Genomic DNA, 13,733 nt, shown 5'->3' on the forward strand with positions numbered 1-13,733 from the left:
AGACGACAGAGAACCTGGACAGAAGCCATCATTGAAAAGTGGAATTCTTGTATGGCAGTATGATCTGTCTCTTCACCAGTCTCTGCTTCGAAGGGCAAAAGCCTGACTTGTGCGTTCAGGTTCAAGGCCTTTACTGATACACCAGGAGAGGGCTACAAGGACTGCTGTAAGAACCTTAAGTTGCTGCCTGGCTATTGCAACACCTGTCCTGCTCCAGTCCTTGATCCATACCTAATCTACCCCATGGGCAGCTTGATATAGTAATGGCCACCAATTTGTCTTTAAAGGGGGATTGGATAAATCCCTGGAGGATAAAGCTATCAATGGCTAGTACACTTGATGGCTATCTCTGGGCAGCTGTTTGGCCATTGTGTGAACAGAATGCTGGAATACAGAATCATACAATTATAGAATAGTAGAGTTGGAAGGGACCTATAAGGCCATCGAGTCCAACCCCCATCCAGCATGGTTTTTCTTACATTCATGAACTGTTTCAACAATTATGTCCTAGCTCTAGTGTTAGCTTTCTTTTCTAGCAGAACAGCTCCCCCATCTTGCTTGTAAGCCTGTGACTTCAGACCCACCAGTTCTTACCCTGATCAGAACTGAACCTCCAAAAAGGACCCAGTGTTCTTCACAGTGAGAATGGGATTGAATGTACCACCACAGGTCTCTACTATGTGATCCCCAACCCCCTGATCCTGTTGCCTTGCTACTCAGCCCACAAAATAATCATTAGAGAAAGGGAAATTGTAATTTTTAAGTAAGTGCTTTATGATCAGGTACCAGCCCCCATAATTTCGACTGAGAACAGCAACCAAATCTGAAAATCCCATTTTATTTTTTATTTAAGTGCTATAGTTTGTGAAATACTATTCATACAACATACATGAGCCAGGTACATCTGTCAGTTCACTTATGCAATACAGTACATGTACATATGTATCATGTTGATGCAGCCCCACTTCTTACTTTACAACATGGCATGAATGCCTGCAGCCAGACTCTTATGGGTAAAGATATGCAATGGCTGCGTTGTTTTACAGGAGCTATAACAGTGATCCCCACACAATGTAACTGTTATTGTAATGATTACTTCCATGTGTGATCATTTATCAAACCCATGTTATGGATGGGGCAACCGTGATATATTGAATGAAAACTAATTAGGATTCACAGGGAGCCTTTTTCCCCTTATCAAATTGGTCCACCATGCCTTCTCTTGCTACTGACATGCTTTTAAAAAAGATCTGGAAGGCTTGAACTCACAGCAGTCCTTGAGATCTAAGGAAAGCACACAACGACTCAGGGTGTGCATCACCAGCAAGAGGGGAACAGGAGAAAGACAAGCTATAAGCCAGAGTAGATCAGGTGAGACTCTATAACCCCTACATAAACTTCCAGGTCAGGTGTACTAGCTAGTCTGAGCTATTAGGAGACCCATTTCTGCTAGCTACATATCGCCTTTACCTTACCCTCAACTGCATAAGTCTGATAGTTTCTTGTCCTCAAATTACACTGATAGTAAACCAAGGCCTCGCACTAGGGCTATTCCAGGTAGGTGGACTCTCTTTCCAGATCCAAAAGATATGTTTGTATATGTGGGAGGTTACCCAAGCAGCATTCAGAGATAAAGAGATGAGGAAGGCAATAGTTCACATTTTTGGACAGTTCCCAACAGCCATTCTTAATTCCCATTTCTGTGCCTCCTCTAGTTTTAATGAATATAAGGCCTTTGCTAAACCTACTGGAAAGTCCGCGACGGAGTAGGGGAGAGCCCGCGATGCAAGTATCACGGGATGTCGCCCTAGTCTACACACGTCAGGTGAAATGAGCTCAAGGAGAGACCCGTCGCGTCCGCCATTTTTTTTAAAGGAACAAAGCGCACAAATGCTTGTGCAACAAGGTAAGGGTTTTTTAAAAATAAAATTGGGTTTCCCCACTCCCCCCACCCTGCCTCCGATGGGCGCAGCACTCCTGGGGAGCTCTGCGCCCCGTGCGCTGCTCGTGGCTCCGCACACGGGGCACAGCGCTCCCCACACGCGAAAACGGGCCACACGCTTGTGGTCTCCGAGACTGCGGGAAAAAGCGGGCTAGAAGGAGTAGGCTATATCCCAGGGCCAGGGAGAGTTGATCCCTGCTTGAGCCCGGGATCCCCTGTGCGTCATCTGGACACACAGGGACCATCCCGAGTATCACCCTGGGATATAGGCTGGTCTAGCAAAGGCCTAGGGCAGGATCTACACTACTGCTTTATAACGGTATTGGAGTGCACTGACAACTGTGGGTCCCATTGACACATCTACACCAAGCAGGATATAGCACTATGAAAGTGGGAGATGCCATGTGTCAATGGGCCTCAAGAGTTCTCAGTGCACTTCAATACCACTATAAAGCAGTAGTGTAGATCTTGCCTCAATATACCGCTTTCATACCACTTTCATAGTGCTTGGTGTAGATTTGGCCTAAGATGCCTAACGCAGTATGCTAAAAATAAAAAAGCATCAGTTCATAAAGCGAAGCTACAACAAAACATTAGCAATTCTCGATAGCTCTTTCGTTGCGATCTTTAGTCCTTTACTGAGCTTTAAGCGGATACACAAGCTGCGGGGAAGCAAAGGCAATGAAACATTTTGATGAAGGTGGTTATAATGGCAGAAATAGGGTTGCAGCATGAGCTTTCCTGGAAAAAGAGGCGGTGACAAGGAAAACTGTGAATCACTTGATGTCATCGTTAGGACAATCTGTGATCTTCACCTGAGGAATGTCATCCGTGGTACCTGTGACATTACTATACGAAGGAGGAATACATACAGAAGAGGGGCTCTGGGAGCTGTGTGACTGACTGTCCTCAGTTTCACTCAGCCCGAATACAGAGGCACTCTCCTCCTCAGATATGCGGTCCAAGGGGCTACTCGGAGTAGTATCCTGACAGGCTTCCGCTTTCATTGCACGCTGGAGGAGATGCTTCCTGAAAGCCTTCTGGATAATGACAGCAGATTCATCCTGCTTCCTCTTGAGAGTTGTCACTATCGGTTCGTAGGCAATCCTCTCTGGATACCGTTTCTCAATTTCGCTTTCCAGTGAGCCCATTTCGCCGGATTCTCCCAGCACCCTTTTGGTGAAAGCAAACAAAATATCCAAACAGTGGATCTTATTTGCATTGACCATTGGAAGGTCCATGGCAATCAACTGCTGCTTGTTAGGTTTGGGTATCCGTAAGGGTTCTGCCAGAGAATCAGCGAAGTCTGAAAGTGCCGAGTAAGAAATAAACTGAGTCGCCAGGGGGTCAAATTTTCCCCAAATCTCGTAAAAAATGTCAAAATCGTCATCCCCGAGAGGTTCTGTGCTTTCTTCAGTGGCCACGTTCAAGTTCTCTATGATGACAGCAATGTACATGTTAACAACAATGAGGAAGGATATAACGATGTAGCTAACAAAATAAGCAATTGCTGTACTCCGGTTTACACAGGGACCTTTTAGCTGTGAAGCGGTTAAATTTAAGTTCTTAGCACAGGACTTGTTAGCATGGCTCAGCATTGGACGGAGAAGTTCATCCCAGCCCGCTGAGGTTGTGATCTGGAAGAGGCAAAGCATGCTGCTACCGAATGTCTGGAAGTTGAAAATGTCGTCGATCCCGGCCTCCCAAGTGGCGCAGGCGAAGTTCGTCATACCAAAAATAGCATAAATAAACATGATGAGAAAAAGGAGGAGCCCAATGTTGGTGAGGGCAGGAAGTGACATCAGCAATGCAAAAAGGAGGGTACGGAGCCCTTTGGCACCTCTGATGAGTCTCAGGATCCGGGTAACCCGGGCCACTCGAATGACTCTCAGGATCGTTGGGGGGAAATTGAGGCTTTCCCAAAGCTCTGTCGCAGCGGAACCTGCGAGAAATATTTTTAGAAATCCATTAACAATGCAATTAAACTTCCAATTAAAGCTAAAATTAACTTAAATATTTAATTCTGTTATTGGAATATGCTAAAGTGATTCATATTTGAATAGCTTTTAAGAATTCCTACCAGAAAACGAGGAGGAGGAGGAGGAGGAGGAGGAGGAGGAGGAGGAGGAGGAGGAGGAGGAGGAGGTGGAGGTGGTGGAATGCCTATAATGGAAGTGGTGAGACAACAAGGAAGGATGGGCCAAATGCAGAAAAAGGCCTGGATCAACTCCCTGATGAGGAAAAGGTTACATTTGAGGCTTTTCAGCTTAGTGGAGGGAAGGCAAGTAAGGGGGCATATGACTGGCATTTATCCAACCCCCTTTTAAAGCCATCCAAATTGGAGGCCATCACTACATCTTGTGGTAGTGAATTCCATCATTTCACTCTGAGCTGTGTGAAGAAGTCCTTCCTCTTATTTGTCCTGGATCTCCCACCCATCAGCTTCATGGGACGACCCCGGGTTCTAGTGTTATGGGAGAGGGAGAGAAATGTCTCCCTATCCCCGTTCTCCACACCACACATCCTTTTGGACACCTCTATCATGTCTCCCCTTAGCTGCCTTTTGTTCCAAGCTAAACAATCCCAGCTGTTGTAACCTTCCCTCCTAGCGGAGATGCTCCAGCCCCTTGATCATTTGACTTGCCCTTTTCTGCACTTTCTCCAGCTCTATAATAATCTTTTTTAGGTGTGGTAATGAGAACTGTACAAAGTATTCTAAGTGTGGTCGCACCATAGATTTGTATAAAGACAATATGATGCTGGCAGTTTTATTTTCAATTCCTTTTCTAATAATGCCTAACAGGAATTTGCCTTCTTTACAGTGGCTGCACTCTGAGTTGACATTTTCATCGAGCTCTCCACCACAATCCCAAGATCTTTCTTGTTCGCTCACCGCCAGCTCAGATCCCATTAGGTTATACTTGAAGTTGGGGTTTTTTGTCCCCATGTGCATCACCTTACACTTGCTTACATTGAACTGCATCTGCCATTTGGATGCTCGCTCTCCAAAGATCCCTTTGGAGCACTTCACAATCCCTTTGTGTTTTAACAACCCTAAATAATTTGGTGTCATCAACAAACTTGGCCACTTCACTGCTCACTCCTAATTCCCTCTCCTAATTCCCTTTTCATCACAACTGTTAATGATACAGAAGCCCTGTCCTCCTTTTCATATGGTCACCCTATGTACACTCCATGGCATTCTTACAAGCACAAAGATTCCTAGATCCCCAGAATATCCTCCCAGAGTGCAGGACACAGAATAACGGGCTCAAGTTAAAGGAAGTCAGATTCCAGCTGGACATCAGGAAAAACGTCCTGACTGTTAGAGCAGTACAACAATGGAATCAGTTACCTAGGTAGGTTGTGGGCTCTCCCACACTAGAGGCATTTAAGAGGCAGCTGGACAACCATCTGTCAGGTATGCTTTAGGGTAGGTTCCTGCATTGAGCAGGGGGTTGGACTCGATGGCCTTATAGGCCCCTTCCAACTCTGCTGTTCTATGATTCTATGATTCTATATAGGAGAGGAGAAACGTCTTAGCTCTGCAGGGCCCAAACTTGCCTTGCACCTGCTTAGCGTTGACAAGAAATGACAGAATGGTACACGAGCTATTTTCTTTCTTTCTTTTACTTACTAAATATTGAAAGAATCACAACCACAAAATCAAATATGTTCCAGTTGTCTTTTAAGAAATGTAGCCTCAAAGCCAATATTTTCATGATGCATTCTCCAGTAAAGATGCCGACAAAGGCATAATTGAATCCTTTGAGAAGCTTCCTGGTTTCGTCTCCTTGGCCTTCATATTCCACCGCCATAATCACCACATTTAAGAGGATGAGACTTATAATGAAAATATCAAATGCTTGTTTATTTACAATGTCATAAAGGAAGCCTTGGAACTTGTTCTGTGATGAAAAAAAGGAAGAAAAGTACTGACGTTACCGAGGGATTCGGAATTAATGCAGAAGAGACAGTCAATTCTTTTCAGTCGCTAATTATTTCCCCCTTTGTCTAACACTTTGAAAATGGTATATGGAGTGTGTCTTGGGCCCCCAAAGCTGCCACTACTGTTATAAACTGGAATAGGAGCTTGCTCCATCCACTCCACGCATCGACCTGGTATTGGCAGGAGAGAGTTGGGTTTGCATTGGAGGAGTCCCATGAGTGTTTGCTGTTGCCCTCCCTCCCCAGCAGCTGCAAGCAACCTGTCCTCTTTCCCCAGGTATTTAAAACGAGGCTACTAGAGACACCTTGGCCAGGAGAGGGTTGGGTTTGCATTGGAGGAGTCCCGTGGGTGTTTGCTGTTGCCCTCCCTCCCCAGCAGCTGCAAGCAACCTGTCTTCTTTCCCCAGGTATTTAAGCCTTCAACATCCTGTAGGCGCGAGCCTGCGGCTCTCCGCCGTGGGCAAGAAGCCGCTACCTAGAGGTCTACGGACAGTTGAAGTAACAATCCACAATACTCAGACACCTGGAGAGTCAGTGTTCTTTGGATGTTGCTAGAGAAGCTTCCCCACATATCAAACCTCTCAGGGTGTATGGAGGAGGGGGAAGAACCAAACAAGAACTTAAGGAACCAGGAATCAAAAGAACCACGGCCATTCAGATGTAACAGCAAAAGGAATTACGAGGAAGACATTGGCCATTGATTATTGGATACCACTTCCTGTGTCTCGCTGGTCTTATTCCTGCTTCCTGGTTAATAGTGTGTAACATCATAAACTGTTTAAAGGCAGTAGTGTAGACCCTGCGTAGGAGAACTATGGGCAGAATTCAACAGGTGTTTATCCCCTGCCAATTCCGTTCCACAAGTGGTGTTCCGTTGAGCCAGCAGGACCCACTACTTACACAAGGGAGATTTAGCACTTCTTAAAAGGAGCCTCGAAATGAGCAGAAATGCTTGTTTCTGAAAGGAGGCAGGTTGGCGGAGTTCCCTAATGGGTCTGTTCAGACAACACACTAAGCCATGGCTAGGCTGCTAACCCATTCGCAGCAAATGGTTAGTGAGTATGTTTAAACCATGGTTATGTAGCCATCATGGTTAGGAATGGTTCACACGATACACTAAGCCATAACATTTCACTCCAAACGCTTACGTACTGAGGCTTAGCATGTCTGAACAGGCCCATTAGGGACTGTGAGTTCTGTCCACCTGCCTCCTTCCAGAAACAAGAGTTTCCACTCATATTGTGTTGACCCGGAAGTGCTAAATTGACATTGTGCAAGTGGTTGGAGCTGCTTGCACAACAGAATTGACGGGGCATAAAAGAACCGGCAGGGGCACGTGTCGGCTCAGGGACTTATTTTCTAGGGAACCCGGCAGTTTCTCTCTTCAGAGGACAAGTTTCCTCTTGATCACAGTATTTAGGGTTGGGAAGTCATTTTCATGCAGACAACTGTAAACCTGTAGGTATTTACTTTGCATTATTAAGGGTGCAACCCAACTCGTGTTTAGACAGAAAAAAAGTCCTACAACTCCCAGCATTCCTGAGCCAGCATATCTGACTGGGGAATGCTGGGAGTTGTAGGACTTTTTTTCTGTCTAAGCTTGAATGGGGCTGTGTCCTAAATTTCCTTATTACCCCACAAAAACTAACGGCACCTGCTCAACCGAGGCGAACCAATGACTTCTGTTTTGGTTACCATATCATCCAATCTGATGTACATCAAACTACTTGTCCTCTGAACAAGACCAGATTTCAGGCATTCTGACATTTTAGTCCCCAAACACCTGAGAAGATTTACTTTTTCTTCTACAGCAAATGAAAAGAATTCCATAACAATGACAGAGTGAATTATTGCATGGAAGCCAAACTGTAGGGTACCATAATTGTAGCAGAAGAATCAATGAACCACAGCTTTCCAGGTTCCAAGATGGATATCCCTCATTCCCTTTCTCAGGACCTGTGAATATGCTCCCTGACGCCATTTTTACTGAGTTCTGCTAATATATACACTGTCTGGTCTTGACAGGCTGCAAGGAACTCCATATTCTCAGTGGTGGCTGTTGCTCTGAACTAAGGCTGTGCTCCGCTTCATTTCGGATCCCCGAATCCGAAACGGAGCACGCCGATCCGCACCTCTGATGCCCTGTTCTGAAGTGGATCGGGGTAAGTGCGGATCGGCGTGGAGCGGTTCGGAACGGTCTGAAGCGATTTGGACCATTCCAAAGCTCCAGACGCAGGTAAGTGGGGGGGAGGAGGGCTTACCTGGCGCCAGCGCCACAGTCCATGCAGTGACGGTGGCAGAGCCAGGTAAGCCCCTTCCCCCCTACTTACCTGCATCTGTCGCGATCCAGCTTGAGGCCTGGGCCTCAGTTGAAGCCACTGCCCAGACCTCGACAGACGCAGGTAAGTGGGGGGAAGGGGGGCTTACCTGGCTCCGCCGGCCCCCGCTGCCACAGTCCGTGGGCAGTGGACGGCAAAACTAGGTAAGGGGGGAGGGGGACCTATTCAGCCCCCCATTTTGTCCCCCTTTCCCTACTTACCTGCCTCCGCCGTCCACCGCGGAGGCAAGTAAGTGGGGAAGTGGGGCAAAATGGGCCCCGAATCTCGATCTGGCCCTCCGGATCTCACTCCGGATCCTGTTCCAGAGTGGATCGGGGGAGGGTTGGATCGACCCGAAGTGGTTCGGGGTGGTGGTGCACAGCCCTACTCTAAACTGACTAAAGGTATAATTTTATGCATTTTTAGCCATAAAAAAAGTCCTATAGCGACTGTCCCACTATTCCCAGGCTTGCTTGGGGAATGTCTGGAGTTGTAGAACTTTGTTCTGTCTAAACATGCAAAGGATTGCACCCTAAATTGTTTCTTAAGTAACATGCACAGGGATGATCCCGGGACAATCCCTGGAAAAAAGGCAGGTGTAGAAATGGCCTCTGAGTGCCCAACTGTCCCAAGCTCTCTGTTTTTTGCACACTGAACCCCTTCTGCTCCTATGTACTTTCACACCCTATGGAAAGGGATTCACGACTGAAGAGGCAACGTAATATACCTAATGGAGATGTTAAGGACATTACATATTCAAGCTCAAAATCAATCTGGGCTTCTACTCATCATTGATCTGTAATGGAAGCGGGAGCTCTCAGAACTCTCCATTCTTTCTGAAACCCTTTGTTAAGAAATTCTAAGATCAATTCCATGGCTGCTTCCTCTAATGTAGTCTCATTAAACACTACCAATTAACGTTTATGGAAGTTAATGACTGTAAATCGTCGTTGATTTTTAATAGTTCTTACTAGAACGTCAAATTAAATGAGCCCTAGACTCCTCTCCTTCACTACTGGCAGTAAACCTGTCATTTGCACATTTTGGATCATTCCACTTTCCCTTATTTAAACTTACACAGTTTAAACTAAGCCCATCGGAATAAGTAATCAATTCTGACTACGCAAGCAAAACACAAAAATGCTTTGGGTGAAATAATTAATTTTTCTATTGTTTTTGAAGGGTCTTTCAAAATCTGTGGTGAACTCACAAAAATCATCAAGGAAAAAATGCAGGCAAGCTGTCTGGAAACAAAGCTCTATGAAGAGAGACTGAAAGAACTGGGCATGTTTAGCCTAGAGAAGAGAAGACTGAGGGGAGACATGACAGCACTCTTCAAATACTTAAAAGGTTGTCACACAGAGGAGGGCCAGGATCTCTTCTCGATCCTCCCAGAGTGCAGGACACGGAATAACGGGCTCAAGTTAAAGGAAGCCAGATTCCAGCTGGACATCAGGAAAAACTTCCTGACTATTAGAGAAGTACGACAATAATAGGTGAACATATGGAAAGGAGGACAGGGCTCCTGTATCTTTAACAGTTGGACAGAAAAGGGAATTTCAAAAGGTGTCATTTGTATGCATGCAACACCTGGTGAAATTCCCCCTTCATTACAACAGTTAAAGCTGCAGGAGCCCTGCCTTCTTTTTTATCTGGTTACTCTAGTATAGCTACTGCTTGCACAACAGAATTGTCACCCTAGACAATGGAACCAATGACCTAGAGAGGTCATGGGCTCTCCCACCCTAGAGGCACTCAAAAGGCAGCTGGACAGCCACCTGTCAGGTATGCTTTAGGGTGGATTCCTGCATGGAGCAGGGGGTTGGACTCGATGGCCTTATAGGCCCCTTCCAACTCTACTATTCTATGACTCTATCTATGAAATGCCATTCTGTATGCATTTGAATGCAAACATGTCTTACCCGTCTTACAAGTCTTAATTAGAATGCAAAATGTCTCACCCGTGGCCGTGGAATGATCTTACGTGGTTTCTTGGCACCAAGTTTCTTCAGTGCATTGTAATATTTCTTCTGTTCATCGGACAAAAAAATGAGTTCTCCACCTAGGTATAAGGATATAAGACTTCTATTAAATTTTAAATTTTCCGCTTGAAGTTGTTGGCTTGTATCCAGTGGTGTTGTTCCATCAGTGGTAGGGAACCGCTGGCAGAAGATGAACTCCAATTGTGGAAGGAACTCCTCTATGAGGCCTAGCTGGTGCCAACATTGTTCTCTATTCGGCGCCAGGTTAACATTAGGGTGACCCTATGAAAAGGAGGACTGGGATCCTGTATCTTTAACAGTTGTAAAGAAAAGGGAATTTCATCAGGTGTCATTTGTAGGCATTCAGCACCTGGTGAAATTCCCTCTTCATCACAACAGTTAAAGCTGCAGGAGTCCTGCCCTCTTTTGTATCTGGTCAAGAGGCCATGACACCTGCTGAAATTCCCTTTTCTATACAAATATTAAAGATACAGGAGCCCCATCCTCCTTTCCATACGGTCACCCTAGCTAAAACCCTCCTCTCCTGCCAAGCATTGGCAGCAGGCAATAGGTTTTGAATCAGATCATGGGATATTTTTGGATGTATGTGTGGGTGTGTCTGTTTTGTTTATATGTTTGTAGCTAAACCTTTTTTTATATTGTACACAATACTGTATTTTTTTAAAGTTTTCAAATCTTTGTAAGCCGCCCAGAGAGTTTTGGCTATAGGGTATTATAGAAATGTAATAAATGAAATGAAATGGATGCCTGTGGTCAGCGAATGCTTACAAAATATGTGGAAACAGGACTGTGCTGTGTTAGGCACCTCTGAGAGTGCCCGCATAGTAATAAGGAGCCAGTGTGGTGTAGTGGTTAGAGTGTTGGACTGGGACTTGAGAGATCTGGGTTCTAGTCCCCACTCAGCCATGGAAGCTCACTGGGTGACTTTGGGCCAGTCACTGACTCTCAGCCCAGCCTACCTCACAGGGTTGATGTGAAGATAAAAGGGAAAGGAGGAGGGTCATGTAAGCTGCCTTGGGTTCCTTGCAAGAGGGGAAAAGGTGGGTTATAAAATAAATAAATAAATAAATAAATAAATAAATAAATAAATATCCAGGAGTGCCTACTATCAGCTTCGGCTGATATGCCAGCTGCGCCCCTTCCTAGAGTTGGAAGACCTAAAGATGGTAGTGCACGCACTGGTAACTTCGAGGCTTGACTTCTGTAATGCGCTCTACATAGGGCTACCTTTGTGCCTAGTCCGGAAACTTCAATTAGTCCAAAATATGGCAGCCAGGCTGGTCACTGGTACACCTAGGGGTGACCACGTTACACCAGTTTTAAAATCTCTCCACTGGCTGCCAATTCGTTTCCGGGCGAAGTACAAAGTGTTGGTTATTACCTTTAAAGCCCTACATGGTTTGGGTCCAGGCTACCTGCGGGATCGCCTTCTCCCGTACAATCCGCCTCGCACACTCAGGTCCTCTGGGAAGAATCCACTTCACCTAGCAAAAACTAGATTAACAACTGTTACCCAGAGGACCTTCTCTTCTGCTGCTCCCAGACTGTGGAATGGCCTGCCGGAGGAGATTCGTCAACTTGACAGTCTTTTAGAATTTAAAAAAGCAATAAAGACTGATCTATTCCGGCAGGCCTATCCAGTGAAATTTTAGAATGTTTTCAGGATGTTTTAATCATGTATGGTATGTTTTAATTCGTTTTAATGTGTATTTTATCTCATGTTTTTATACTGTTTGTTTTACACTTTGAATTGTTTTAGTTTTTGTGAACCACCCAGGGAGATTCGGCTATTGGGCGGTATAAAAATGCAATTAATAATAATAATAATAATAAATAAATAAATAAATAAATAAATAAATAACAGAGCAATGCAAAGTGGAGTTGGGGAGAAGACATGTGGTGGATTCACCCCCACATTTGAAGGTCTCCTGGCTCATGCCAGCAAGGGCAGAAGCTGGTGGTATTTCCCCTCAAACCCCCCCTTTTTTTTTCCTGTGTCAGCTTTCCAAGTTCACCACCTTCTGCCTGTGGCACAGAGTGGTAAGCGGCAGTTACTGAAGCCAAAACTCTCCCCACGGCCTGACTTCAATCCCAGCAGAAGCTGGTTCTCAGGCAGCAGGCTCAGGTGGACTCAGCCGTCTATCCTTCCGAGGTCGGTAAAATGAGTACCCAGCTAGCTGGGGGAAAAGTAACTGCGACTGGGGAAGGCAATGGCAAACCACCCTGCTATAAGGCCTGCCAAGAAAACGTCAGCGAAAGCAGGTGTCCCTCTAGGAGTCAGCAATGACTCAAGTGCTTGCACGAGAGGTTCCTTTCCTTTTTCCAGCTCCAGGTAGGCATAGTTGAGGAACCGAGGATGGGGCCCCTCAAAGGATCTCTAGGGCTTTGGATCCAGAAGATTCAAAGCTGTCAGTGCTCTGCTTCTGCAATGCCCTGTTTTGGGGGCTTTCATGAGCAGCTTTCCCCCTGCTGAGCTTTCCGCTGCCAGAACATGGGGCAAATGGGCCCCATCCCACGACTGTCAGTCCTCCTCTCCTCCGGTGGTGGGATGCCTCCACCCAATCCTAGCCAGCCCAGCAAGCCAGCTCTGGGGGTCAGGCTTACACGCTATACAGGTAATTAAAAACAGGGCAGAATAAGTGAAGTGCTGATGATCACTTTCTCTCTGCCTTAATCCTCCCTGGGGATGTTACCACCAGCTGCAATTCATCACCGTACTCTAATGAACCCAGATCTTGCACATTTCCAATCCAGACACCAGATACACTTTGTGGGTGTGGGAGTGTGACTCCTGGCCTCATGTCTATCCATGCTGAGTACATATCTTTTTCCGTTGTTGGTTGAAATTGTCAATGACAACTCCAATGAAGAGATTCAGCATGAAGAACGATCCAAATACGATGAAGACCACAAAATAAAGGTAATTATATACATTCTTTTCAAAACATGGTGGTGGATCTTTCTGAAATGAAACAGAAAGGAAAGGAACACATGTTACAAAGGAACAGATGACCTGCTGATCTGTAATTTCAGGTCAGTTATTGTCATGGCCATATTTTTGACTAGGGGTATCCGAAATTGGCGAGCCCCTGCAAACCAAACCGTGTGAGCCTCTGACAAGCGCCCATGAGGCTTGCGAGCGCTCAGCAGCTGACCACCATGTCGTGTCTCTCAGAACACTCCTTGTTTCTATGGGAGGCAAATGATGAGGCTTGCTAAGTAATCCTCAAAGCTTTTATTAAGCAGCAAATGCCTCTTCTACCTGAATAGAGTCTAACCTCTTGGAAACGACCCCTGAGGCAAAACTATGCAAACTAAGCAAGACAATTGTCCGTTCAAGAAGAATAGGAAGCTACTTCTCAAACGCCCGTAACTTCGGGGAGCCTGGTGTGGAGGCAGGTTCTGGTGCAATCCTAGTCAGGCCGACTTTCTCACACCTTCCTTCCGCTCCATGCGTTTGAGCTTCTGGCAGATCCTAGCATCAGCTAGCTTGTCGGGACACTCTCCTCCAGAAGAAAGCTC

General features: G+C 45.8%; 1 protein-coding gene across 1 annotated transcript in view; it reads right to left on the minus strand.

The window, feature by feature from the left end:
• Nucleotides 1-2,718: 2,718 nt before the first annotated feature.
• The window catches only part of LOC134413434 (sodium channel protein type 5 subunit alpha-like), a 74,086-nt gene continuing 63,071 nt past the window's right edge, over nucleotides 2,719-13,733 (minus strand). Inside the window, exons 22-25 of the mRNA XM_063147609.1 lie at nucleotides 13,032-13,173; nucleotides 10,170-10,270; nucleotides 5,580-5,850; nucleotides 2,719-3,884 (exon numbers count right to left, since the gene is read on the minus strand). Of these exons, the coding sequence (XP_063003679.1) occupies nucleotides 2,719-3,884; nucleotides 5,580-5,850; nucleotides 10,170-10,270; nucleotides 13,032-13,173 (1,680 nt within the window). The remainder of the gene's footprint in view (nucleotides 3,885-5,579; nucleotides 5,851-10,169; nucleotides 10,271-13,031; nucleotides 13,174-13,733) is intronic.

Source organism: Elgaria multicarinata, chromosome 1 (assembly GCF_023053635.1).
Source record: "Elgaria multicarinata webbii isolate HBS135686 ecotype San Diego chromosome 1, rElgMul1.1.pri, whole genome shotgun sequence".
NCBI lineage: Eukaryota > Metazoa > Chordata > Lepidosauria > Squamata > Anguidae > Elgaria > Elgaria multicarinata.